This window comes from Chiroxiphia lanceolata, chromosome 29 (genome assembly GCF_009829145.1).
Source record: "Chiroxiphia lanceolata isolate bChiLan1 chromosome 29, bChiLan1.pri, whole genome shotgun sequence".
Lineage (NCBI taxonomy): Eukaryota > Metazoa > Chordata > Aves > Passeriformes > Pipridae > Chiroxiphia > Chiroxiphia lanceolata.
In genome coordinates this window covers 1599699-1627376 of record NC_045665.1, presented here as the reverse complement: position 1 = coordinate 1627376, position 27678 = coordinate 1599699, and the positions used below count along the sequence as shown (strand labels likewise).

General features: G+C 47.3%; 1 protein-coding gene across 2 annotated transcripts in view; it reads right to left on the bottom strand.

Moving 5' to 3' along the window:
* The window catches only part of GON4L (gon-4 like), a 28093-nt gene extending 4691 nt beyond the window's left edge, over positions 1 to 23402 (bottom strand). For both annotated transcript variants that reach the window (XM_032713204.1, XM_032713205.1), the window contains exons 1-17: positions 23300 to 23402; positions 22389 to 22559; positions 19357 to 19549; positions 18088 to 18189; positions 17449 to 17489; positions 17095 to 17198; positions 15009 to 15207; positions 14157 to 14243; positions 12808 to 12982; positions 10391 to 10535; positions 10115 to 10265; positions 7145 to 7261; positions 4707 to 6389; positions 3132 to 3378; positions 2009 to 2190; positions 1189 to 1386; positions 513 to 656 (exon numbers count right to left, since the gene is read on the bottom strand). In XM_032713204.1, the coding sequence (XP_032569095.1) occupies positions 513 to 656; positions 1189 to 1386; positions 2009 to 2190; positions 3132 to 3378; positions 4707 to 6389; positions 7145 to 7261; positions 10115 to 10265; positions 10391 to 10535; positions 12808 to 12982; positions 14157 to 14243; positions 15009 to 15207; positions 17095 to 17198; positions 17449 to 17489; positions 18088 to 18189; positions 19357 to 19549; positions 22389 to 22505 (3885 nt within the window). In that variant the 5' untranslated portion in view covers positions 22506 to 22559; positions 23300 to 23402. The remainder of the gene's footprint in view (positions 1 to 512; positions 657 to 1188; positions 1387 to 2008; positions 2191 to 3131; positions 3379 to 4706; positions 6390 to 7144; positions 7262 to 10114; positions 10266 to 10390; positions 10536 to 12807; positions 12983 to 14156; positions 14244 to 15008; positions 15208 to 17094; positions 17199 to 17448; positions 17490 to 18087; positions 18190 to 19356; positions 19550 to 22388; positions 22560 to 23299) is intronic.
* Positions 23403 to 27678: the final 4276 nt, after the last annotated feature.

The following is a 27678-nucleotide window of genomic DNA, read 5'->3' as shown; positions in this document are numbered from 1 at the left end:
TTCCATGCCATCACCTTGCCCTCTGAAGGATTCTCAAAGCAAGTGGAGCATCAAAGGCTCATTAAGCCTCCAACGTGGATGTCTGTGCTTGCACTGCGACTGCTTCCTGAGTATTCTGAGGTCATTCCATACCCAGCCAGCAAATCAGCATGGAATTGCCCCTCCAGAATTCCAGGCAGACTCTGGAGGAGGCATCAAGCTAAAAATCTCACCTGCAAGGTGACAAAGGTGAGGTGGGACGGAGGAGACAGGCAGGGCATCAACTGGGCGGCCCCTTGAAGAGGCAGCTCCAGTTCTCCTGGAATCCAAGGCCAGGGTGGATTGGTCCAGTGGAAGGTGTCCTTTCCCAGGGCAGGAGGTGGAACAGGAGGAGCTTTAAGGTGCCTCCCAACCCAACCCATTCTATGGTTCTGTGGACTGAGCTGTGCCCCCAAACTGCTGCCCAGGAGCGGGACAGGGAGCCAGGCTGGAATCACCCTCAGGGCTCTGGTAGAAAGGGGACACCTGGTTACCTCTGCAATCTCCTGGGGCAGGCAGTCTGCACAGCTCTGCAGGACCTTGATGATCTTCTGGTGGTGGGCAGGGTTCTCAGCAAAGCAGATCTCCAGCTGCCGGAGGAACTTGCGGCTCTTCTCGAAGGCTTGCTGCTCCTCAAACTGCACAAACCAAACCCAGTCACCCTCACAGCCAACAACACACTCCCAAACACCTCGAGCTGGCTTAAACGAGCCAGAAAATCCCTGTCCTGCTCTTTGTTTTCCATGGCATTGATGCTCCTGGGGGGGGCAAATCTGGGGGGACTCTGAGGAGGAGAAACAACACTTTGTGTGATCAATGTTACACCAGCTATGAAGTTCTGCTTCAACCACCTGCACACAAAACAGGGAACGGACATTCTCAGAGAGAATGGAAGAGGTGAAACCCTCTATTTGATCAGTGCAAGGCTGACCTGGAGGCCAGGGAACCACAGTTTGCTGGGTCTGCACGTTGTCCCTGACGGAACCGGGAAAGGCTCCCCCAGTCACCCCGAGCAGGAGATTCACAACCCACACCAAACCTCCCAATTCTGATTGAGAAACCAGCCAGTGATTTCCCAGCCCCTTGCCCTGGGAAGAACTCTTTATCCTTTCACTCCCACAGCCATTCAGGTTGTTTAAACTCTGGCCTCCTCCTCTCCTTCCCACCTACCAGCCCACACTCCAAGGCTTGCTCTGGCAAGAGGAAGGCAGCAAAGTCTGTGAGCAGCTGGGGCCAGTCGTGCAGCAGCTTCTGCAGGGTGGAGTAGAGATCCACAGCTGTCCTCTTGTCTGTGCTGATCTCAAACTCGTAGATGACACGGAGAAAGTCTTCGTATTTGCCCGGGATGTGCTGCAGCGTCTCACGGACCTGGAAGGAGCAACAGGACTTGGTGACACCCAGGAAGGAAACAAGTTAATCATGGAATACCTCATGCTGGAAGGGATCAGCTCATTTCACCTCCCTGCCACAGGCAGGGACACCTCCCATTAGATCAGGCTGCTCCAACCTGGCCTTGGACACTTGCAGGGATGGGGCAGCCACAGCTTCTCTGGGCAACCTGTGCCAGGGCCTCACCACCCTCACAGGGAAGGATTCCTTCCTAAATTCCTGTACCCTGGTAATCTTTGATCTCCTCCTACCCAGAATTCACACAGTGCTTCCAGTTTTGTTGAGCCAACTCTTCCTTAAGGATAAACCTGAACTGCTCCCAGGAGAGGGGAACCCAACTGGGACCACAGAGCTCCCAAGTTCAGAGGGGTCTGGTGCTGTGGAGCCCCCTGAGCACCCCCAGCCCTCAAATCCTTCACTCCCACCTCCCCCCCACAGGACAGAAAGCAAGAAAACCCACAGGTCAGGACAGAGAGAGTTTGGGAAGTGAAGGGCCACACACGGGGGGTGTGAGGAGAAACAACCCCACCCCAGTGCTCCCAGCTGGACCTGGCAGAGCTGGGGCTCAGTTCTGTGCCAGGGAACCCCCAGTGCCCCTTACCCTGGTCAGGTAGGCCTGGGCAAAGGCCAGGTCCTTCTGCTCCCTCAGGGGATCCCTCTCCAGGATGTCCTCATCATACAGCAGCAGCAGCTTCGAGGTGTCTTTGCTGGCCCGGGCCCGGCCCCGCTTGTTCCTGGTCCTGTGGGAGCTCCTGCCCTTCCCAGGGGCCTTCAGGTTCTCTCCTGGGAGGGAGCACAGGGTGAGTTGGTGGCACACGGGGCAACATTCCAACAGAAAGGCAGCTTCCAGAGCCAGTGGTGAGTCCCTGTCTCCCCTGGAAGTGCAGGAGCAACACAATTCCCAGGAGTCAGGCTGGCCAAAACCTCAAACTGCCCCTTTGTTTTCACAGCATCTGACAGGAGAAACCTCTGGATACATCCATGAGCTGTTCCTCAGCTCCAACCTGCCAAAAACCACCAGAGTCTTGCACTCCAGGGTAGAGCAGTCATGGAGGGGGACAGAGACACAACGAGAGCATCAGAGCTGGCTGTTCACTCTGCAAATGACTCTTTTAGCTCATTATTTACACAACAGAGCTAAAATCACACACAATAAGGAAGGAAACAGGGTACTGAGAGGTGCTACATCAAGATTTTTATGGCTTTAGCCTCAGGAATCTGTTGGTTTAATGGGCTGAGGTCCAACTCCTCAAGTTCATCTCCCACTCTGCTGGACTCTGTTGAGCTGTTGTTTTGTTTCATTTCTTTTTCCCCATCACACAAAACTCAGCTCAGCAAAGGTTTGGCTGTTTAATGTTGTTCTTACAACTGGGTATAGAAGCTGACACAAAACCCCAAATCTGCCTGCAGGTTTTTGAGGCACAAACACTTTCAAATGGACTGAAGGCCCCCAGCTCACACATGCCAGGACCTCTGTGGGCCCTGATTTCACAGGGCTGGGACTGAGTCACAAAATTGCAGTTCCAGGTTAAAAGCAGCACAGAGCTCAGACACACTCAGTGAAATCAAACCAGGAAGGTTTAATTAAATTAAACCTTTAATGAAATTAAACCAGGAAGGGTTTAATTTCATTGCAGAACAAGGCACCCCCACTGTCCTGCTTTCCATGGAAGAGCAGCTCCATTTCCCCACTCCTCGTGTCCCAGCAAACCCCCAGCCCTCACCTGCTGGAATCCTGTGGGTCTCCACCTGGGGGGAAGCTGCCTTTGACAGTGTGAAGGCAGATTTGGGCTCCTCTGAGGTATCTCCACACGTTTCATCATCTTTCTGTAAACTCTCTATCCCTTCCCCTTCCTCCTCCTCCTCTTCCTCAGGCTCAGAGTTCTCTTCCTGGGAATTCTCCTCTTCAGAATCCCCCTCCTGGCTCAAACGTCTCTCTGTTGCGAGCCAAGTGAGTTTTTCCATGGTCTCCTTAGAGAGCAATGACAGAAGAACATCACATTGTTTAATTTTACTGTTTCTTTAAATATCCTTCAGCAACCCCCCCCTGCACCACAATTCCAAGAGCCAACTTCACAGCCCAGCATCTGCCCAAAATTCCACGAAGGGACAGAATTCAAAACCCTCCAGAGCTGCCTGGTTTTTTTTTTACTGTGAAAAATTAAAATTTCAGACTCTGCCATTCAGCAGGTCAGGCCTTGAGTTAGAGGTGGGATTCCACAAGGATCAATCTTGGCTCTTACAGGCCTGCTGGAACTGTGACCTGGAAAATAAACTGTCACTCGAAGCACTTCTTGTTAAAGAGCAGCCTCGCTGAGGAGTCCTTGCAGCTCAGCAGAGTTTAAATCTATGTATTTTCAATACCCTCCCTTAGCTTTGGACTTGAAATCTGCTCAGGAAAAAGTGGTATCCAATTCTTCTGTGAACAGCACAATGCCAAGGCATCTGTCTGTCTGTCTGTCTATTTTTTTATTTATTTCCCTCTGAAGTGTTACAGTTTAGCAGGAAAACAGGTCCCCTTCCCAACACTTTCCCCCATCCCTGGTGGAAGGTACCAGGAAGGAGGGTGGCTTTGGGTCCTAGGGGTGTGTGGAAGCTGTTATTAGTTAATTAATTAATTATTTTATCTATCTGTCTATCTATCTGTCTATTTTTTTATTTATTTCCCTCCTGAAGTGTTACAGTTTAGCAGGAACATGGGCCCCTTCTCCAAAGCTTCCCCATCCCTGGCAGAACGTACCAGGGGGGGTTCTTGGGGCCTGGGGGTTTGTGGTGGCTGTTATTAGTTAATTAATTAATTATTTTATCTGTCTATCTATCTATCTATCTATGTATCTATCTTTTTATTTATTTCCCTCCTGAAGTGAAAACAGGCCCCTTTCCCAAAGCTTCCCCCCATCCCTGGCGGAAGGTATTGGGAAAGGGGGGGCTCTTGGGTCCTGGGGGTTTGTGGAGGTTGTTATTAGTTAATTAATTAATTATTTTATCTATCTGTCTATTTTTTTATTTATTTCCCTCTGAAGTGTTACAGTTTAGCACAAAACAGGCCCCTTTCCCAAAGCTTCCCCCCATCCCTGGTGGAAGGTACCGGGAAGGGGAGGGTGGCTTTGGGACCTGGGGGTTTGTGGTGGCTGTTATCAATCAATGAACTAATTAATCAATTTATTTATATATGTATTTTTTTTCAGTCCTCCTTTCCAGCTGAACTCCCACCGTGTTCTGCCCTGACCCCACAGGGTGTTTTGGGACACCCACGGTTCCACCAGAGAGCCTTTTAAATTAAAAGGGTTTGTTTTTACCTGGAGCTCCGGCACTGACAGAACGGACTCTTCTGAGGCCGACGACATCTCCTCGTCCTCATCCTGGGTGAAATCATCGAAGTCATCCTCCTCCTCCTCCTCCTGCCCTTCCCTGTCCCCCGCGGCCTCGGGGCCCGCCGGGGTGCCCACGGACTGGCCGTCGATGCTGGACGAGTCCTCGGGCCGGCCCAGGGGGCTGCTGAACTCGGCCTCACCCTCCGGGGGGTTCGGGGGGTTCCCGGGGGACTCGCCGCTCCCCGCGGGCCCCGGAGCCGCCGCCTCGCTCTGCTGCTCCCCCCGGGGAGGCGACTGCAGGGCCCGGCCTTCCTCCTCCCCCTTCTCCTCGCCCGCCGTGCGTTCCCGGTCCTTCCTCGCACACGCGGCCTCCACGTTCAGCTCCTGGCCGAGGCCCAGCAGGAATTCCTCCTTCACCTCCTCTGCCCTCTTCTGCCCCGGGTTGGCTTCCCCAGGAGTACCACGGGGCTCTTCGGGCTCGGTTTTCGCCGCCTCGCCCGGATCTTCCAGGCGAGGCAGCAGCTCCACCACGGGCAGCGGCTCCGCGGCGCTCCGGTCCCCTTCTCCTGCTGCCCAGCACTCGCCCTCGCTCCCCTTGTCCTGGGCAGGGGCAGGAGTGGTGCCATGTTCCTCCTCGGGGGACAGGGAGGAGCGGGGAACGCAGAGCTCCGGGGGTTCTGCTTGAGGCTCTCCCGTGGGATACGCGCGGCCGCCGCCGCTCCCGGCGGGAACCAGGGTCAGCTGCTCCTCGCCCTCGCCCACGGCCGGCGCCGCGGAGAGACCCATGGGGCTCGGGGACACGATCAGGGACGGGATGGACGAGGTCACCAGGGGCTGGTTCAAGGGACACGGGAACGGGGACGGGTTCACCAGCAGGGTGGTGACAGGGATGGCCTGCGGGCCCCGGCCCACGGCGGTGCCGAGGGGCTGGATCACGTTGCAGCCGTTGCCGATGTTGAGCACCTTCACCGTGGTGGCGGGGACGGTCAGGATGACGGGGGACGGCTGGATCAGAGGGGAGGGTTTGATCAGCGGGGCGGGTTTGGTCCCTTTTTTCCTCTGGTAGCCCCTGCGCACGCACGGCCTGCGGGATTTGGTCCCGGCCAGCGCCGGGAGCATCAGCTTGGGCTGGAGAGCGACGGGCTCTGAGGACACCAGAGCCGGTGGCACGGCAGCTGAGAAGGCTTGTCTGGAATCCGGGGGCGCGGTGGGGAGAACATTCTGGAATTCCAGGCCGTCCCCACCTCCCACCACTGCCGGGACGCTGAGGGGCTGCACTCCCGGCACCACCGGGACAACCGGCACCGGCCGAGGAACCTGGAGCAGAACTTTGCTGGGAGGAGCCTCCGACTGGGACAACTTCACACCCTTCTGGATGCTGACGGCGTTGGAGCTGGGCTGCAGCCCGGGGTTGGGGCGGATCAGGACGGGCTTCAGGGCCGAGGACCTCTGCCTCCTCCACGCCCGCCGCGAGAACCGGTTGGCCAAGGGCTTCAGGGTCAGGACGAGCCCCTTGGGCATGAGCAGAGGGTATTTCTCATCGTGCTCTGCATCTGAAGTTTCCTTTCCTGCCCCCAAAAACACGGGCTCTGCAGCAGGTGAACCCGGCGTCTCCTTGGCATCTTCTGCCAGCTGCTTCAGCTCCTCCTGGATGGAGGGCAAGCTCGCCTGAGGGAGCAAGGATTTATTAGGATTTGTTATTTACGAGCTGTTCCCGTATTCCCACCTTCCCACAGCACCACAGAAGGGGACAGAGAGCAACTTGCTTTTGCAAGTGGGTTTTTATTTACTTCATACTACTCTATATTGCTTAATATTGCTTTAAATTCATGAGCCTTTAAAAGACTCTGAGATCCTGAGAGAAACCACCAAATTATTGAGGGATCCTGAGAGAAACCACCGAATTATTGAGGGATCCTGAGAGAAACCACCAAATTATTGAGGGATCCTGAGAGAAACCACCAAGTTATTGAGGGATCCTGAGAGAAATCACCAAATTATTGAGGGACCCTGAGAGAAACCACCAAATTATTGAGGGATCCTGAGAGAAATAACAATAAATTGCTTCATAAAGTTTGCTTTAGTAAACGTGGGATTTTTTTGGGAAGGAAAATTCCTCCTGGAGCAGTGGGTGGTCAGGAGAACTGGATTTTATGGCATCTGAGTCCAGTTCCTTCCCCAGACACTGTTCTTCCTCCTCCAGGCCTCCAACTCCTCGGAGGAAACCCAAGGGAAAGACCCTCAAGGAAAACGCACAAGAGAAAGGAAAACCCACAAGAAATCCAAGGAAAACCCACAAGAAATCCAAGGAAAACCCACAAGAAATCCAAGGAAAACCCACAAGAAATCCAAGGAAAACCAAGGAAAACCCACAGGAAATCAACCCAACAGCGATGCAGAAGATGAAGGGGATGAAGAAGCACCTTCAGCCAGAAGGGCAGGCGATGCTCTTCCCTCTCCACGGGCGGTTTCCACTCGTGGGGCTGGATTTCCTCGCAGCACTTCACCAGGACAGGCAACTGCTTTGTCTTCTTGTAGTACTGTGAGGAGACAGGAGAGAATTCCAGACAATTCCACCCGTCCAGGGGGGGGTGGGGGAGAGAGGTAGGCTTGTATTTACTACACTTCTGCTACACTAAAGGTTGTATTTATTACACTTTTGCTCCTCACAAGGTTGTATTTATTACACTCTTGCAACTCAAAAATTGTATTTATTGCACTTGTGCTCCTCAAAAGGTTGTATTTATTACACTTGTGGTAGTGAAAAGTTTATATTTATTACACTTTTGCTCCTCAAAAGCTTGTATTTATTACACTTGTGCTCCTCAAAAGCTCACGTTTATTACACCTTTGCTCCTCAAAGGTTGTATTTATTACACTTGTGCTACTCAAAAGGTTGTATTTATTACACCTTTGCTACTCAAAACCTGTATTTATTACACCTCTGCTCCTCAAAAGCTTGTATTTATTCCCCCTTTGCTCCTCAAAAGGTTGTATTTATTGCACCTTTGCTATTCTAAAGGTTGCATTTATTACGCTTTTGTGCTCCTCAAAAGCTTGTATTTATTACATTTTGCTCCTCAAAAGCTTGTATTTATTACATTTTGCTCCTCAAAAGCTTGTATTTATTACATTTTGCTCCTCAAAAGCTTGTATTTATTACATTTTGCTCCTCAAAAGCTTGTATTTATTACATTTTGCTCCTCAAAAGCTTGTATTTATTACATTTTGCTCCTCAAAAGCTTGTATTTATTACATTTTGCTCCTCAAAAGCTTGTATTTATTACATTTTGCTCCTCAAAAGCTTGTATTTATTACATTTTGCTCCTCAAAAGCTTGTATTTATTACACTTGTGCTCCTCAAAAGCTTGTATTTATTACATTTTGCTTCTCAAAAGCTTGTATTTATTACATTTTGCTCCTCAAAAGCTTGTATTTATTACATTTTGCTCCTCAAAAGCTTGTATTTATTACACTTGTGCTCCTCAAAAGCTTGTATTTATTACATTTTGCTTCTCAAAAGCTTGTATTTATTACATTTTGCTCCTCAAAAGCTTGTATTTATTACATTTTGCTCCTCAAAAGCTTGTATTTATTACACTTGTGCTCCTCAAAAGCTTGTATTTATTACATTTTGCTTCTCAAAAGCTTGTATTTATTACATTTTGCTCCTCAAAAGCTTGTATTTATTACATTTTGCTCCTCAAAAGCTTGTATTTATTACATTTTGCTCCTCAAAAGCTTGTATTTATTACACTTGTGCTCCTCTAAAGGTTGTATTTATTACACTTGTGCTACTCTAAAGTTATATTTATTACACCTTTGTTCCTCAAAAGGTTGTATTTATTACACTTTTGCTCCTCTAAAGGTTGTATTTATTACATCTTTGCTACTCAAAAGGTTCCATTTATTATACTTTTGTGCTCCTCAAAAGGTTATATTTATTACACTTGTTCTCCTCAAAAGGTTGTATTTATTACACCTTTTCTACTCTAAAGGTTGTATTTATTACACTTTTGCTATACAAAAGGTTGTATTTATCACACTTTTGCTCCTCAAAAATTGTATTTATTACACTTGTGCTCCTCAAAAGCTTGTATTTATTACATTTTTGCTCCTCAAAAACTGTATTTTTTACACCTTTGCTCCTCTAAAGGTTGTATTTATTACATTTATGCTATTCTAAAGGTTGTATTTATTACCCTTGTGCTCCTCAAAAATTGTATTTATTACACTTCTGCTCCTCACAAGGTTGTATTTAGTACACTTGTGCTACTCTAAAGGTTGTATTTATTACACCTTTTCTCCTCAAAAGGTTGTATTTACTGCATCTATTTCTACTCTAAAGGTATTTATTACACCTTTGCTAGTCTAAAGGTTGTATTTATTACACTTGTGCTCCTCAAAAGTTGTATTTATCACACCTTTGCTCCTCAAAGATTGTATTTATTTTATTACACTTTTGCTCCTCAAAAGGTTGTATTTATTCCACCTTTGCTACTCTAAAGGTTGTATTTATTCCACCTTTGCTACTCTAAACGTTGTATTTATTACACTTGTGCTACTCCAAAATGTATTTATTGCACCTTTGCTATTCTAGAGCTTGTATTTATTGCACCTTTGCTTCTCAAAAGGCTGTATTTATTGCACTTTTGCTATTCTAAAGCTTGTATTTATTACACTTTTGCTCCTCAAAAGCTTGTACTTATTACACTTTTGCTCCCCAAAAGCTTGTATTTATTACACTTTTGCTCCCCAAAAGCTTGTATTTATTACACTTGTGCTCCTCAAAAGCTGTATTTATCACACCTTTGCTCCTCAAAGGTTGTATTTATTTTATTACACTTTTGCTCCTCAAAAGGTTGTATTTATTCCACCTTTGCTACTCTAAACCTGTATTTTTTACACCTTTGCTCCTCAAAAGGTTGTATTTATTACACTTGTGCTACTCCAAAATGTATTTATTACACTTGTGCTCCTCAAAAGCTTGTATTTATTACACTTGTGCTACTTCAAAGGTTGTATTTATTACACTTTTGCTCCTCAAAAGGTTGCATTTATTACACTTGTGCTACTCAAAAGCTCACGTTTATTACACCTTTGCTCCTCAAAAAGTTGTATTTATTATACCTTTGCTACTCTAAAGGTTGCATTTATGATTTTTCACCAGCATTACTTAGAGAACAGAGGCACCAGGACCGTGCTGGGCTCTGAAGAGTCAAACCAACAACCAAAGCACTTTCAAATAAATAAAACCTCCTGGAATAAACCCTCTCTGCTAACGAGGGGGTGACATTTTCTCCCGAGTGCCAGCCAAAAGAAGGCCCCTGGAGGAACCATCCCCTGCCTCCTGGTGTGCCCAAGGCCAGGCCAGGCTGGGCAGACCCCCTTACCCTGATGATGTTGTCGGGGGCCCGGTTCATGTTGAGGTTCTTGATCCTCACCGTCAGCTGGTGGGCGGTTTTGGTGGGCAGGAGGTATTTGCTGATCAGGGGCTTGGGGAAGTCGGTGCCCTCGAAATGTTTCAGCCCCAGAGCCAACAAACTGAGCAAGGGGGAAAGGAGGGCAGGGTTGGTAAGAAGCCTACCAGCCGCTTCCCCAAAATCTGCCCCCCTCCAAAAACGCTCCTTCCCAAACGTCTGGAGTGGGAATTCCATCCCAGCACCTACTTGTCCTCTGCCTTGGTGAAGACAATCTTGTCCCGGGGGGGGTTTGCTCTCAGGGAACAGATTGGCAGCAGCTCTGGGTACATGAAGACTTTCCTGGTGGCGAAAATCCAGGCCACTTGCTTTGGCAAACAGGAAAATTCACTGGCTGGGGGGGGAATCAACAGGTAAGGACACAAAAAGGACAAATGTTTTACCACCACTGACTTCCTGCAGACACCGTTTCTTTTACTGTCTCCACTGCAAAAAGAGCCTTTCTGCCTGGCTTGTAGTGTTCTTAGTTTTTCCTTCTGAGTTTACACCAGCAAAAGGTAAAATTCCTTTACCTTTCCATCTTTTTTCCATCTTTTCTTTTGCTTTATATATATATAATATCTATCTATCTATATCTATATATTTATATTATCTATATCTATCTATTTATATCTATACCTATATCTATATAACATCTATATCTATATAACATCTATATCTATATAACATCTATATCTATATATCATCTATATCTATATATCATCTATATCTATATATCATCTATATCTATATATCTATCTATATCTATATATCATCTATATATATCATCTATATCTATATATCTATCTATATCTATATATCTATCTATATCTATATATCATCTATATATATCTATCTATATCTATATATCTATCTATATCTATATATCTATCTATATCTATATATCTATCTATATCTATATATCATCTATATCTATATATCTATCTATATATCATCTATATCTATATATCATCTATATCTATATATCTATCTATATCTATATATCTATCTATATCTATATATCATCTATATCTATATATCTATCTATATCTATATATCATCTATATCTATATATCATCTATATCTATATATCATCTATATCTATATATCATCTATATCTATATATCATCTATATCTATATATCTATCTATATATCTATCTATATCTATATATCTATCTATATCTATATATCATCTATATCTATATATCATCTATATCTATATATCTATCTATATCTATATATCATCTATATCTATATATCATCTATATCTATATATCATCTATATCTATATATCTATCTATATCTATATATCATCTATATCTATATATCATCTATATCTATATATCATCTATATCTATATATCATCTATATCTATATATCTATCTATATATCTATCTATATCTATATATCTATCTATATCTATATATCATCTATATCTATATATCATCTATATCTATATATCATCTATATATCTATCTATATCTATATATCATCTATATCTATATATCATCTATATATCTATCTATATCTATATATCATCTATATCTATATATCATCTATATCTATATATCATCTATATATCTATCTATATCTATATATCATCTATATCTATATATCATCTATATCTATATATCATCTATATATCTATCTATATCTATATATCATCTATATCTATATATCATCTATATCTATATATCATCTATATCTATATATCATCTATATATCTATCTATATCTATATATCATCTATATCTATATATCATCTATATCTATATATCTATCTATATCTATATATCATCTATATCTCTATATTTATATATAGAGATATATTATATATATAATGAAAAAGCTCTTGGAAGTATTTCCAATGAGTTCCCTCTCTAAAGCAGCAGCAAAATCCCAAACCAAATATTTGAAGCAGCCTGGAAGCTTTTCCCCCCCCCCAAGGAAAGTATTTCCTTGATGTGTGTTGACCAACACGTTTGGAACAATTAATTCCAGCTTCACTGCCCCCTTGATGGACTTTTGCAGCTCCAAATATCATTTGCAGGACAATAAGTGGCTGGATTATGATGTTAAATAAAAGTCAGTAGGTCAGTGCTTTATTCTGTTGCAAGATTAGGAAGCAAACAAGGAGTCGAGGGGGTGGTTTTATCTAAAAATACCTCACCAAAAAAAAATTTAATTAATTCTTAGAATCCTGAAATGGTTTGGGATGGAAGGGACCTTGAAGCTCATCCATGGTAGGGACAGGGACACCTTCCACTATTCCAGGCTGCTCCAACCTGGCCTTGGACACTTCCAGGGATCCAGTGGCAGCCAGAGCTTCTCTGGAAACCTGTGCCAGGGCCTGCCCACCCTGCCAGGGAAGGGTTTCTATCCCAAATCCAACCCAAACCATCCATCTCCTGGTTTGTTTGGGAGTCCCTCCCTGGGAGCACCACTCCCCAAGTGCTGAGCTGGGCAGGGAACTGGGAGCACTGGTTCTGGGGGGGTCAGCACTGGAGCTGCTGCTGGGAAAAGGGCCCAGCACTGACAGTCTGGAGGGAAATGGGACTTGGGAAGTTCCCACAACACACGGAATGACCTCCCTGGAAACCCTTCCCCCCTGCCCTCCCCTCACCTACCATTGTTCTTCTTCACAGCCTTCCTGGGGCTCCAGTCCACGGGCACCTGGGCATGGAAATCCTCCACGAGCCTCAGGGCTCCCTGCAGGTTGCAGGGCTGGAACACGGTCTGGAATTTGGGCTGGAGCGACAGGCGGAGCAGGGTCGAGCTCCGGGCGAAGTTCCCCAGCTCGCTCTGAGGGGTCAGACACACAGACAGGTGAGAGGACACACAGACAGGGCAGAGGACACACAGAGGACACACAGACAGACAGGTGAGAGGACACACAGACAGACAGGTGAGAGGACACACAGACAGGCCAGAGGACACACAGACAGACAGGTGAGAGGACACACAGACAGGCCAGAGGACACACAGACAGACAGGTGAGAGGACACACAGACAGGGCAGAGGACACACAGACAGACAGGTGAGAGGACACACAGACAGACAGGTGAGAGGACACACAGACAGACAGGTGAGAGGACACACAGACAGACAGGTGAGAGGACACACAGACAGACAGGTGAGAGGACACACAGACAGACAGGTGAGAGGACACACAGACAGGCCAGAGGACACACAGACAGACAGGTGAGAGGACACACAGACGGGGCAGAGGACACACAGACAGACAGGGCAGAGGACACACAGAGGACACACAGACGGGGCAGAGGACACACAGACAGGCCAGAGGACACACAGAGGACACACAGATGGGGCAGAGGACACACAGACAGGCCAGAGGACACACAGACAGACAGGGCAGAGGACACACAGATGGGTCAGAGGAGAGACAGACAGGCCAGAGGACATTCAGATGGGTCAGAGGACACACAGATGGGTCAGACGACACACAGACGGGCCAGAGGACACACAGACGGGCCAGAGGACACACAGACGGGCCAGAGGACACACAGAGGACACACAGACAGGGTAGAGGACACACAGACAGGGCAGAGAACTGCCCTCCACGGGGCAGGCAGGGAACAAATGCAAAAACCAGCACTAAAATCCTTATTTCTGAGCAGGAACAGAGGATTTACTGCGAGGCAGGCGAGGCCCTGGCACAGGTTATTCCGTGATGTCCCATCCCTGGAAGTGCCCAAGGCCACTGCTCCTGTGGAAGGTGCCCCTGCCCATTCCAGAGGGTTGGGATCAGATGGTCTTTAAGGTTCCTCCCAACCCAAACCATTCCAGGACTTTTACTTGTTTGTAACTCCCCCCCCCACTCCCTGGAACCTTTCCAAGGCTCCTCTCTCAGTTTTAACAGGATTAACCAAACAAATTAATCTCTCCAAACATCTCCAGTGCTCATCCCAATGAGTTATCAGAGCTCCTGCAGCTCTGATTTCAGGCACATCCTCACCAAAAACATCCTGGTGGTGCTGGCCTCGGAGCTCAGGGCAGGGTTGCAGCTGGCCAGGAGATGGATTTGGGTCAGGAGCTGAACGTGCTGGAAGAACAATAAAAAAAAATAAAAAAATCACACAAAGTGGGTTTTTTTCAGAGTACCAGAAATCAAAAAACTTGAAAAGCACAAGTCCAGAGGCACGAGAGAGCAGCCCCAAAACCCCCTGTCTGCAAAACACCTTTTAGACAACAGAAAACTGAGGGGACAGTTTGACACCCACTGGCAGGAAGTTTAATACACAGAGTTTGAACCCACTGTCCGTGTGATCTCAGGGCAGTTTCTCAGTTTTTGTGCCAAAACCTCACAACCAAAACAAGCCACATGGAGAGGATTTTTTTTTTCCCCCTAAACAAACAGATCTCCATTTCTTCAGCAACCTGAGCTCTCAGAACTGCCCATTTCTGAAGTTTTACACAGGTTTCTTCAAGGTGGGAGGGGGAAAAAAAGAAGAACCTAAATCAGATCAGGAATAATATTCTCAGACAGTGATAAATAATGTGTTGCAAAGAGAGGATTTGGACAGACAGTGATAAAGAAGGTGATGAAAAGAGAGGATTTGGACAGATCAGAGTCAGGATTCCAAGGTGGCCAAGGTCATCCCACATGAGAAGAGATGCCCAGGAAGCAGCTCTGATTCACACACTCAATTCCAATTGTCCCTCCATGTGCAATCAACCCCTAACAACAGCCAGGTTCAGCTTTTCCAAGGAATTCCTTTAAGGAAGCAAAGCCTTGCTGTGCCCTTGGCTCCCAGGGCCCCCAGGCAAAGGTTCATCAGCTCAGGCCACCCCACGTTTAATTAATTACCTGCTGCATTTGCTGCTGGAGCCTCTTCCTCTGGGCACTGTCCAGGACAAGGCTCTGCAGGGGCTTCTCGCTTGGGGGTTTTGATTTCTCAGCCTCCTGGGGTGGTTTGAGGGAGGACTTTTTCATCCTCAGCTGCTCCAGCTGCTCCTTCACCGTCCGGTGCTGCTCGTTCAGCAGGTTGGCCAGAGGTTCCTCGAACCTGTTTGCAGCCAGGGAGAGCAAAATACAACAAACCAAGGGTTTAAAAACCCTTCCCATTGATCCAGAATATTTTACTCTATCTGGGATTCACCACAGTTCATTCACTGTGCTCCTCAAACACTCCCCAATTTAAAAAACACCCAGTTATTTACACTGGGTAAGTCTTCTGACCCACCCCTGCACTGTTGGTCGTCTCCCCAAGGTATTTTGGGGGGCATTTTATCACCTGGAGGGTCTCCAGAAAGACCTCAGGCTGCTCCAAAAGCTGTCACTTTATTAAAAAAAAAAAATGAACAAATAAATTACCACCCAGCTTCACGCAGAGGACTCTGCTAGAGACAGTACAACAAGTAGCAGAAAAGAGGATGTACTTGCCACCACCCTTTCAAAAACAGTTTTAACTATCCCCTGTTATGATTTCATTTTTATCTATTTTATTTTAGCTACATCAGTTAATACCCTGATTTCTGCTGGTTATCACCTTTTCTTCTCTAATAGGCCTGGAGTCACTTGTAAGTCAAGTTGTTCTGTGATGCTCCTAATGCAGGGTATCATAAAAACAACAACAAACCCAGCAAATAAAGATGTTTTATGGGACATCTAAAAATCCTGTGTGCAAAGAAAGCCAGGGAAGAAACAATTGCAGAACTGCCCACCAAGGAAAAATGAATAAAACACCCCATTATCAAACCCAAATGCATAAAAATAACAAAAGAGGGAATAAAGCTTCCTGGCTTTTCAGCCTGTAGCTGGTTTTACAGTTGCTGAGCTCCCCTCTGGCACTGCTCATCCCAGAGGGAGCATCCAGGAACTCCAGCCTTCACTTTAGCTCCCTTCCCAAACAGACACAGCTGCACCTCGAGCTGCTCTGCCCCATAAACAAGGAGACCCCACTGCTCCTGCTGCCCCCCTTTCCAGAGCCTGCAGCTGGTAAATACAGAGGAATTATCATCACCCAGAAAGAAATCATGGAATGGTTTGGGTGGGAAGGGACTTAAAGCTCCTCTCATTCCACCTCCCTCTAGACCAGGTTGCTCCAAGCCCCGTCCAGCCCAGGGATGGAGCTGTTTTAGCCCCTCTCCTCTTCAAGGTGCTGTTGAACACAACCCAAAAATCATCAAAAGCCAATTTCCAAGCTTTAGAGTCACTTCATTCCCAGCCCTCAGCTGTCCCAGGCCTCGTTTTCCATGGAAAGGCCAACATTACACCAAGTTATTCACTCAAACTGAAGGTCAAACCCTCAGGTGTCCCTCCCTTGCCACCCCAAACCCACCAGGGCAGCAAGAGAACCTCACCCTCTCCTTTAAGAAGGTGAAGATTCAGATTGGATGTTACAAAGAAACCCTTCCCTGCCAGGCTGGGGGGGCCCTGGCACGGGTTGTCCAGGGAATTATGGATTCCCCATCCCTGGAAGTGTCCCAAGGCCAGGTTGGAGCAACCTGGGCTAGTGTGGGAATTAGTTGATCTTTTAGGTTCCTCCCAACCCAAACCATTCTGTGACTCTCTGTTCAGCACAGAGGTGAAGAAGCAGGGACAGAATCTTCCTGCCTTGTTGGAAAACATCACCACTCTGAGAGGCCTTGGCTGTTTGCAGAACTGGCAGCACCAATCTTTGAGTGCAAACACTCTTCTGAACGTGTCTCTCTCTGAAAGGACACACTTTCACTGCTGTCACCTCCTCCAGATGCATCACAAGCAGCAAAGTTAAACGTGGCACCCAGAAGAAAAGAGGGTCAAGTGTCCAACCCCACAAATAAAAACGTTTCAGAGCTCTCTGAGCTGCCCAGGCAGCTCCATGCCCAATCCCACAAATTAGAACACCCCAGAGCTCTCTGAGCTGCCCAGGCAGCTCCTCTCTTTTTCCCCTGCAACCAAAGGCTCCCACCTGAGGGCCTGGGGGGTGTTAAAGCTCGGCCTGGACTCGGTGACAGTGTCTTCATCCTCAGGGCCTTCGTCTTCCATGTGGGAGAAACCCATCTCGTCCTGGAACTGCAGAGAACACGGAGCCAACAGTCCAGGGGGGAACACCCAGGGAACACATTCCCACTGCCTTCAGTTAATAAAGCTCAGGAAGAGCCTCTCAGCACAGACATTCCCCCCTGCAGGCACTCAAGGAAGTTCCTACAGACGATCCCAAGCCTAAACTGACCCTGCTGTGGCCTCCCCAGAGCCCACCCCTTGGTGCCTCCCCTCATCTCATGTCACATCCAACAGCTCTTTCCCTCAGCTCATCACTTACTGTCTCAAACAGCTCCTCCATCAGTTCATTCACTTCCTTTTCTGCAAGCAAAAATCAAAAAGAAGTGTGAATATTCCTCCTCTGAGGAACACTCAGCAATCCTGTTGTGATATTAAGTCATCTAAGGAATTTCTCTCACAAAGGGAAACCCTCCTCTAGCAGAGAGGATCAAAAAGGAAAGGCCCCTGGTAATTCCCTTTTTAATTCTGGGCCAAAAATACTTCACTGAGATTGTTTGGATTCAAAAATACAATATAAAACCTCATTTTCACAAATGAATGCAAAGTTATGTTAACCTGTAATAACACCTAAAGGAACTGTGGTTTGCTGCAAAGGTGGAAAGTGGTACCTTTATAAAATAAGTTGAAGACTGAGAGGACTTAAGAGAAAATTTAATTACACTCAAGAACAAGGCAAACATTCAAGCCTGAACTGGCTGAAGCTTCCAGGTTTATTATCACCACCCAAACATTGCTGCTCAGGCTTTGCTGTGGGGTGAAGCTCCCACAAAGCCAAAAGCTGCAGATTTTAATCACCCTACACTGCAAAAATCCTCACAACAAAACCCTTCCCCACAAGAATTAGGAGCCAGGAGGGGAGGATTCCCCAGGATTCCCCAAGGATTCCCCAGGAACTCACTGGTGATCCTCACAGCACGGTCATTCCTGAAATCCTCCGTGTCCGGCTCGTCCAGATCCTCCAGGAAGTTGTACTCGGGGTCATCGTCATCATCAGCTTCATCTGAGGGGAAGCACATCTGGGGGTGTCACTCCCCTGCCCCAGGGCCACCCAGGAGCACTTTGTTCCCTGCCTGACCCGGCACAGGAAGGGCTGGAATTGTTGCCTTTCCCCTTTTAAAGAGTCAGCTGGATTCCCCAGGACCAGAGTTTCACCAAAGTTTAGTTTCACACAGTGACATGAGTTCAGTTTGTGTTTCATGTTCAATTTACACGGGTGAAAATCGACTGGAACCAGCTGGGGGCAACCAGCAAACACAGGAGGAACAGGAGGTGAAGCCCCAAAGCTTGTCCCTGTTCTTTCCCAGAGAACAAAAAGCTGTTTCTCCCCAAACAGGTCCCTCTCAAGGAGCAGGACACGTTCGGGTTCAGCTGTAGATGCTCAGGATGCAGCACAAGGGCTTAAACCCACCCCTTTCCTTTGTGCTGGACAGTGAATATTCCCAAGTGAGGGCCCTGAGGGTTGAAAACTCTCACCAAGGTCCCTGGGGGAGATGAGGGGAGCTGGGGGCAGGAAAGGCTCACGAGGACATCAGGTATGAACAGAAAACAAAGCTTTGGGCTTTCAACATAACACCACAGGATGGCTTGGGTTGGGAGAGGCTTTAAAGATCATCTTGTTCCACCCCACTGCCATGGGCAGGACACCTTCCACCATCCCAGGTTGCTCCAAACCCCATCCAGCCTGGCCTGGGACACTTTCAGGGATGGGGCAGCCACAGCTTCTCTGGACAACCTGTGCCAGGGCCTCCCCACCCTCACAGGGAGGAATTTTTTCCCAATATCCCATCCAACCCTGTCCTCTGCCGGTTTGAAGCCATTCCCCCCTGTCCTGGCCCTCCAAGCCCTGTAAACAGCCTCTCTCCATCCTTCCTGGAGGCTCCTTCAGGTCCTGGAAGGTCACCCTGGAGCCTTCCCTTCTCCAGGCTGAACAATCCCAACCTTCCCAGCCCTTCCTGCCAGCAGAGCTGCTCCAGCCCTGCTCACCTCGGTGCCTCCTCTGGTCTGGCTCATGTCCAGCCTCTCCCCCAAATCCTCCCCGCTCTGCTCGTCCCCAGCCCGGATCGACCCCGGGCGTCGCCCCGGCGCCGGCGCAGCCCCAACCCTCGGTTTATTAAACCCCAAAACCCCAATCCCAGTGACCAAACCCCCCCCAGATCCCCCAGCTCACCTTCATTCTCCACGTCGTCGTTCATGAGCCCCCCCAGCCACCTCTTCCACTCCTCATCGTCGGCCGTGTTGGGGTCGTACATGTCGGGGGTGATGTCGGGCGCGCGCAGCTCGGCCTCCAGCTGCCCCAGGGGCACGTCCTTCAGGGGCCTCTTGGAGCGGGTCCTGAAGGCGATCAGGCTGTCCTCCAGGGGCTGCCAGGGCAAGGACAGCGCTGTCACCACGGCCCTGCCCTCCCCAGAGCCCAGCACGGGCCCCACCCCGCTCCTGCCACCAGGAATCCTTTGGGTTTGGGGCGGGGGGAGCCGAGCTCTGCCCGCTCTCCCTGTTTGTAAATTCATTATTGCTCCTTTATCATCCCACACTGGGCTCTCACCAGCAGTTTCCACTCCCACTGTTTGATTTCCACACGTGTTTTCCCGTGTTTGCCCCTGCACTGTCTGCCATTAATGTGGGGCAGAGCACAGGACTGGACTTCCCCCCACCCTCACCCAGAGCACAAACACTTCTCATCACTGACACCACACAGGGCTGAGCTCACTGACAACCAACTCAGCTGACAAATGGTTCACAGGAAAGAGTTAATGGTAAACAGTTAGTTAATAGCAAAGAGTTAATAGCAAAGAGTTAATAACAAAGAGTTAATAGCAAAGAATTAGTTAATAGTAAATAGTTAATAACAAAGAGTTAATAGCAAAGTTAGTTAATAGTAAAGACTTAATAGTAAAGAGTTAATAGCAAAGAGTTAATAGTAAAGTTAGTTAATAGCAAAGAGTTAATAGCAAAGAGTTAATAGTAAAGAGTTAGTTAATAGTAAAGTTAGTTGATAGTAAAGAGTTGATAGTAAAGAGTTGATAGTAAAGAGTTGATAGTAAAGAGTTGATAGTGAGTGGATGATAGTAAGTGGTTAGTTGATAGTAAAGTTCGTTAATAGTAAATAGTTACTAGTAAAGAGTTGATAGTAAAGAGTTGATAGTAAAGAGTTGATAGTAAAGTTAGTTAATAGTAAAGAGTTAGTTAATAGTAAATAATTGATAGTAAATAATTGATAGTAAATAATTGATAGTAAATAATTGATAGTAAATAATTGATAGCAAAGAGTTAGTTGAGAGTAAAGTTAGTTGAGAGTAAAGTTAGTTGAGAGTAAAGTTAGTTGAGAGTAAAGAGTTAGTTGATAGCAAATAGTTGATAGCAAATAGATAGTTAATAGTAAAGGGTTAGTTAATAGTAAAGGGTCAGTTAATAGTAAAGTCAGTTAATAGTAAAGTCAGTTAATAGTAAAGAGCTGATAGTAAATAGTTAGTTAATAGTAAATAGTTGATAGTAAACAGTTAATAGTAAATAGTCAGTTAATAGTAAATAGTCAGTTAATAGTAAATAGTCAGTTAATAGTAAATAGTTGGTAGTAAATAGTCAGTTAATAGTAAACAGTTAGTTAATAGTAAATAGTTAGTTAATAGTAAATAGTTGGTAGTAAATAGTCAGTTAATAGTAAATAGTTAGTTAATAGTAAATAGTTGGTAGTAAATAGTCAGTTAATAGTAAATAGTTAGTTAATAGTAAATAGTTGGTAGTAAATAGTTAGTTAATAGTAAATAGTTAGTTAATAGTAAATAGTTAATAGTAAATAGTTAGTTAATAGTAAATAGTTGGTAGTAAATAGTCAGTTAATAGTAAATAGTTAGTTAATAGTAAATAGTTAATAGTAAATAGTTAGTTAATAGTAAATAGTTGGTAGTAAATAGTTAGTTAATAGTAAATAGTTAGTTAATAGTAAATAGTTGGTAGTAAATAGTCAGTTAATAGTAAATAGTTAATAGTAAATAGTTGGTAGTAAATAGTCAGTTAATAGTAAATAGTTAATAGTAAATAGTTGGTAGTAAATAGTCAGTTAATAGTAAATAGTTAGTTAATAGTAAATAGTTGGTAGTAAATAGTCAGTTAATAGTAAATAGTTAGTTAATAGTAAATAGTTGGTAGTAAATAGTCAGTTAATAGTAAATAGTTAGTTAATAGTAAATAGTTGGTAGTAAATAATCAGTTAATAGTAAATAGTATTGGATAAGCAATTTCCTCAACTCCAATTTGGAACTGAGCTCAGTTCCAAATAAACTGGACAACCAATTTCCTCAGCTAGTAAACAGCTGATAGTAAACAGTTAATAGTAAATAGTAAAAACTGCTCCTGCAAAACACAGTTCAGCCAACAGGACTGCTTGCAAAAAGAACTATTCTGATTAGTGTTGTAAATGTCAGAGAGGTGCATTTAACAGCCAAAATAAAGGCAGTGAGAGACTCATGAGCACAAATACAAAGTGTAGTTACAAGAAACTAAAAGTCTATGTCACTAACAACATTCCTTTATTAACTATGTGTATAATAGAGATATATTTTATATATATATTATATATATACACACTATAGTTACTTCTGTTCTGTCACAGAGCCACTGTGGAGATTCAATTCCACAGGATCACAGACCCACAGAAGGGTTTGGGACCTTAAAGATCACCCTGTCCCAACAGGATGTTCCTGCAAAACACAGCTCAGCCAACAGGACTGCTTGCAAAAAGGAGAACTATTCTGATTAGTGTTGTAAATGTCAGAGAGGTGCATTTAACAGCCAAAATAAAGGCAGTGAGAGACTCATGAGCACAAATGCAAAGTGTAGTTACAAGAAACTAAAAGTCTACGTCACTAAAAACATTCCTTCGTTATCTACGTGTATAATAGAGATATATATTTTATATATATTTATACATATACACACTACAGTTACTTCTATTCTCCCACAGAGCCACTGTGGAGATTCAGTTCCACAGGATCACAGACCCACAGAAGGGTTTGGGACCTTAAAGGGACCTTAAAGATGACCCTGTCCCAACAGGGGACACCTTCCCCCAGAGCAGCCTGCTCAGGGTTCCACTTATGATTTAAAGGAGAGCAGAGTGCACTGAAAGCAGGGGCAGAAAACCCCAGAAATCCACCTGATTTCTGCCCAGTTTTGGCCCAAGTAACCCCCCCAGAGCTGTACCTGGAAGGAGTCCATGCACACGGGGCTCGAGGCCAGCTCCTCGTCCACCGCGTGCAGCTTCTCCATGAACGTGCTGTCCTTGCTCTGCTTGGGTTTGGGAGGTGGTGGAGGCCCCATGGGAACAACCTCAGCACTGATGTGCCTCACAGCAGGTGGAGTGACCTTCTCCACCTAGTCAGAAAGGCCTTGGTGTTAAAAGGTTGGATTTAGAGCCTGGACATTTCCAAGGACAGGATAAAGTCTCTTTTTTTTGTGGTTGTTTTTTTCTTGGCCTGGCACAAGAAGGAAGGAGGGAAAAGCTTCTCAGGAGGAAATGGATTCCTCATGTTACACTCACTTTGGCTCTCAGAAAGCACAGAGATACGTCAAGACTTGCAGGAAAGGAGATGTTTGGAGGGTTTGAGTATCAGCCTCAACATTTCTAGAGCTGATAAACGAGTTATTGTGGCAGAATACAAACCCATGGTGAGCAGAACAGGAAAATATCAATATAATATTGCTCTTTCTGACTGCAGGGTCAGTTCTCAGCCACTTCTCTGCTGATCCTTGGTCCTTATCACTCTGCACCTTCCACTCCCACTGAGGTGTTGGTGTCCAGAGTCACCAGAAACAACTTCATGCTTCTACAAAACCCACTTTCTCCTCTTGAGCCAAGCACAGACAGCAACTCCCCTGCACTCCTCCCACAAATAACCAGAAAAATAACCATTATCTGAGACAACAACCATTATCTGAGACAACTGTTGCCATTCCAAGAGCTTTAAGGGCTTATTTCGGACTTCACTGGCCACGCAGCAGCCAAGGCAGGGGGACCACAAATCCACCAGCACCCAGATTTGGGGCTAATAAATCAGGAACAAGGACTGTGAGTTGGTTCTGAAGGAGGAAGGGGCTCCCCCCCCAGGGTTTACCTCACAGGGGTCCCCCCCTCCTCGTCGGACGAGCGCCGGGCCCGGGATCTCTTGGCCCCCGAGGGGAAGAGGGCCGTGCTCTCCACATCACTCTCCAGCAGGCTCTGCAGGGCAAGACAGGCAGAGGGGCCTCAAACTCTGCTCCAGCCAACGTCTCAGGGGCTCTTTTTTAGCCAAGTTAATAACAGAGTGACAAAGGAACATCACTAGAAGGTCCGGGATGACTCACGAGGAGTGAGTTAAAATAAAGAGGGTTCTCCTGCCTCAGACCTCTGCACAAGCTGCACTCACCTCTTCTGCAGTCTCATCCTCATCCTCATCATCAGGCTGGTACTCCTCATCAGATGAATCATCCTCCTCCAGGGGAATGTCCACAAACTGGGGTGGCTGCAGCACAAGAGAAGTGATTCCTTCACTTATGGGAGGCATTAAATCCCATCAGAAAGACTCTGTGTCCTGCCTTTGAACAGGGAAACGTGCACAAGCAGCCAGAGGTCATGCAAAGTTCTTCCATTTGCCCAAATATTTTATGGGTAGAAAGGTAGAAATCAGTACAAAAATAGAGAAAATAAAATCGAAGTAACAACCCTGGGGGGGGATTTATCAAGTTTTGGGCAATAGGAATTTTTGCTGTCCCAGGGTGGGAAGCTTTTAACAGGCAGGACAAAGAGCTGCAGGGTCAGAGCAGAGATTTCTGACTGAGGGAACACCCCAAAGCCCAGAGAGGAGCTGCTCCAGCCCTCCAGAAGGTACCACTCACCTTCACCTCGTTCGCCTTCTTAATGGGGGAAATGTTCCACGTCGGGATCACCTGGGGAGAGCAGAAACCCCAGAGCTGCTTCAGAGCTGTTCCCACAGCTTAAAGGGGGCTCTTAAACCAAAGGAGCACCTGAGCCCGACCTGCACAGTGGCCAAGCAAGAACCAGAGCTCAGCCAAAGGCTCCAAACCCTCCTGGGATCTCCAGGCTGCAGCCTCGGGACAAAGGGGTTCACTGCCCTGCCCAGCGCTGCCCTGGCCCTGTGCTGCTCAGCTCCAACCAACTCTCTCTTACACCCTTTTAACTGGTTTTTTTTTTTTTCCACTGCAAGACTCCACCACGTGAGAGCTTTTAAACTCCCTTCAGGAGGCCCCAAACTCCAAACCAGCCACGGAACACCCTGAGCTGGAAGGGACCCACAGGGATCATCCAAACCCAGCTCCTGGCCCTGCCCAGGACACCCCAAAATCCTGTCCCTGTTGTCCAAACCCTCCTGGAGCTCTGGCAGCCCTGGGGAGCCTGGTCAGTGCCCAACCACTCCCTGGGGGAAGGATTTTCCCAATACTCCCCTAAACTCCCCCTAACAGAGCTCCAGCTGCTCCCTCAGGCCCTGCCCCTGCTCCCCACCCAGGGAAGGGGAGGGTGCAACAGTAAAAGCAGATTTCAGACTCACCACCCCTTTCTCCACAACCTCCTTCAGTTTGGAACGAGTCATTTTGGGCTCCTGAGGGTTTAAAACAAGACAAGAGCCACCAATTCAGCCATTTGCCTTCACTGCAGACTCTTCCCCAGCAACTCTTTACTGTGAAATTTTCTTCTTCCTTTAAATTCACCCCCTTTAAATTCACCCCCTTTAAATTCACCCCCTTTCAGACACCACAAATAACTACCCATAATTCTGTTTATAACTGACACTCAGACACTGACACTTCTCCCTTCATCCAGGTGATGAATCTGGCAATGAAACCTAATTATTATAATAAATATTACAATGAAATCCCCTATTCTGCCTCTGCCTCTCCACACCCCTGAAGAGACAGACCAGTGAGGGCATCAGGCATTTGGAACAACTGAAAAAAAACCAAATTAAACAAGGTTTTTTTACTCACAAACAGAGGAATATCCTCTGTCTCACTGATGGCTGCTTTCATCATGGCCACCACGTGCTCATTTGTGATCACTTCCTGCAGGGGGAAACACAAAAAAAAAAGTGTCCTTTACATTCTGTTTGCTAAAAAGACACAGAAAATACAATAAATACAACAAACCTTAAAACAAACCACCCGGAAAATATTCAGTGTACAACGTGCTCTGTAATTACACTGCAAATAAAACCACTGTTCAGGGATCAGACAATAAAAACCAGTGATAAAAACCCTGCACTGCATTCCCTGTGAAAGCTCCACAGAATAAATTCCCAGCAGAGAGAAAGCCAAGCAGTCAAAACAAAAGCCCACCCCGGCTTCCCTGGAATTGTGTCATCAGTCCTGTCACACAGTCAGCAAAATGAGCTGGGAGGTGCAGCAGAGAACTTAAATCTTAATTAAACTCCAATCTTTAAGCACTCACAGGCTCCCAAAACAAGGGGCTGATTCTCTGTAGGAAGTGTGGAATAATAAACTACATTATTATATATTTATCATATGTGAACCCTTTAAAAATTGTGCTGCACCTACAGAGAAAGGCATTAATTTATGGTAATTAATTTATTGTGCAGAATCTGCCTGACAGAATCATCCTGGCAGCCTCCACGTTGTTTGCCACAGGGATGGCAAAAAGGGGGAATATCTGAGATCACCTGGGCTGGAGCAACACCAACTGCAGGGGAGGGGGAAAAAAAAGGCACCATTTCTGTGGGAAAATAATTCCTGTTGCTCTCCAGCTTTGGGATGGGCTGGAATCCAGACCAAGAGGGGCAGAGTCAGAGAGTCACTGCAGAGCTCTGCCAGCAGAGGAATTCTGGCAGCTCCTCTCCAGCTGGGGGCTGTGGGATGGACTCAAAGCCTGGGCACGATGCATTTCTGGAATCCCCCTGGAATTCCATCGGGATTTTGGGATGAAAGAGCAGCTCACAGCCTACACCTGCTCCCCCAGAGGATGGTTTTTAGCTCAGTTATTCCTGCTGCTCAGGAACAGCAGGACAGCCCCGTGTGCCACTGGAAATGAAGGGAATTGGGATCGACAGCTCCCACCAAAGCAGGGCCCGGGTGACACGGACACCCCGTGATCCTCCCTTTGTGGATCCAACGGGACATGGGTGGCCAAGACATCCCTGTGCAGGAATCCCAGGGCCCCCACCAGCACCCACAGGCTGGGCTGGAGCCTCCTGGCCTGGATCAGGATCAGTGTGGCCAAAAGGTCCAGGGAAGTGATTCCTGGCTTGGACTCAGTACTGGTGAGGCCTCCCCTCGAGTGCCGTGTCCAGCTCTGGGCCCTCAGCTCAGGAAGGACATGGAGGGGCTGGAGCAGGGCCAGGGAAGAGCTGGTGCAGGTGACACCAAGCTGGGGGGTGTGGATCTGCTGGAAGGCAGGAGGGCTCTGCAGAGGGACCTGCACAGGCTGGATCCAGGGGCTGATTCCAACGGGATGAGGCTCAACCAGGCCAAGGGGCACAACAACCCCCGGGCTGGGCCAGAGTGGGAAGGGAGCTGGGATTTGGGATGGGCAGGAAGCTGAACAGGAGCCAGAGTGTGCCCAGGGGGCCAAGAGGGCCAATGGATCCCGGCCTGGCTCGGGATCAGGGTGGCAGCAGGAGCAGGGCAGGGATTGTGCCCCTCGAGGCCCCCCCTCGAGTGCCGTGTCCAGCTCTGGGCCCTCAGCTCAGGAAGGACATGGAGGGGCTGGAGCAGGGCCAGGGAAGAGCAGCGAGGCTGGGGAAGGGTCTGGAGCACAATTCCCGGGAGGAGAGGCTGAGGGAGCTGGGGGGGCTCAGCCTGGAGAGGAGGAGGCTCAGGGGAGACCTCCCCACTCTGCACAACTCCCTGGCAGGAGGGGGGAGCTGGGGGGGGTCGAGCTCTGCTCCCAGGAACCAGCAGCAGGACAGGAGGGGCTCAGGTTGTGCCAGGGGAGGTTTAGGTTGGACATTAGGAAGGAATTCTTTCCAGAGAGAGTGCTCAGCCCTTGGGATGGGCTGCCCAGGGAGGGGGTGGATTCTCCATCCCTGGAGGTTCTTAAGGTGAGACTGGATGTGGCATCAGCACCATGGTGTGGGAACTGTGGTGGTAGCAGATCAAGGGTTGGACTTGATCTCAGAAGTCCCTTCCCACCCAGCTGATCCTGTGATCCTGTGGTTCTCCCCAGCCCCTGGAATCCCCCCAGACTCACGTGCAGGATGTTCCTCACGTTGACCACGGTCAGGTTGTGCTGCTTGGCTCCATCCTCCAAGGTGCGGTCCAGGGTGTCGTCCAGCTTGATGTCACAGGACAGGGGCCCCTCCTCCTCCTGGCTCTTCCCTTCCCTTTTCCTTTTGGTTGCCTTCCTCCTCCTCTTCCTCCTCTCCAGGTCCTCCCCGTCCTGCTCCTCTGAAAGCGAGTGGAGACGGGATCTAAACCCTCACCTGCCCCCGGCACCTCCCAGAGGAGTTTAAAAACCAACCCAAACCAGGATCCTGCAGCTCCTGAG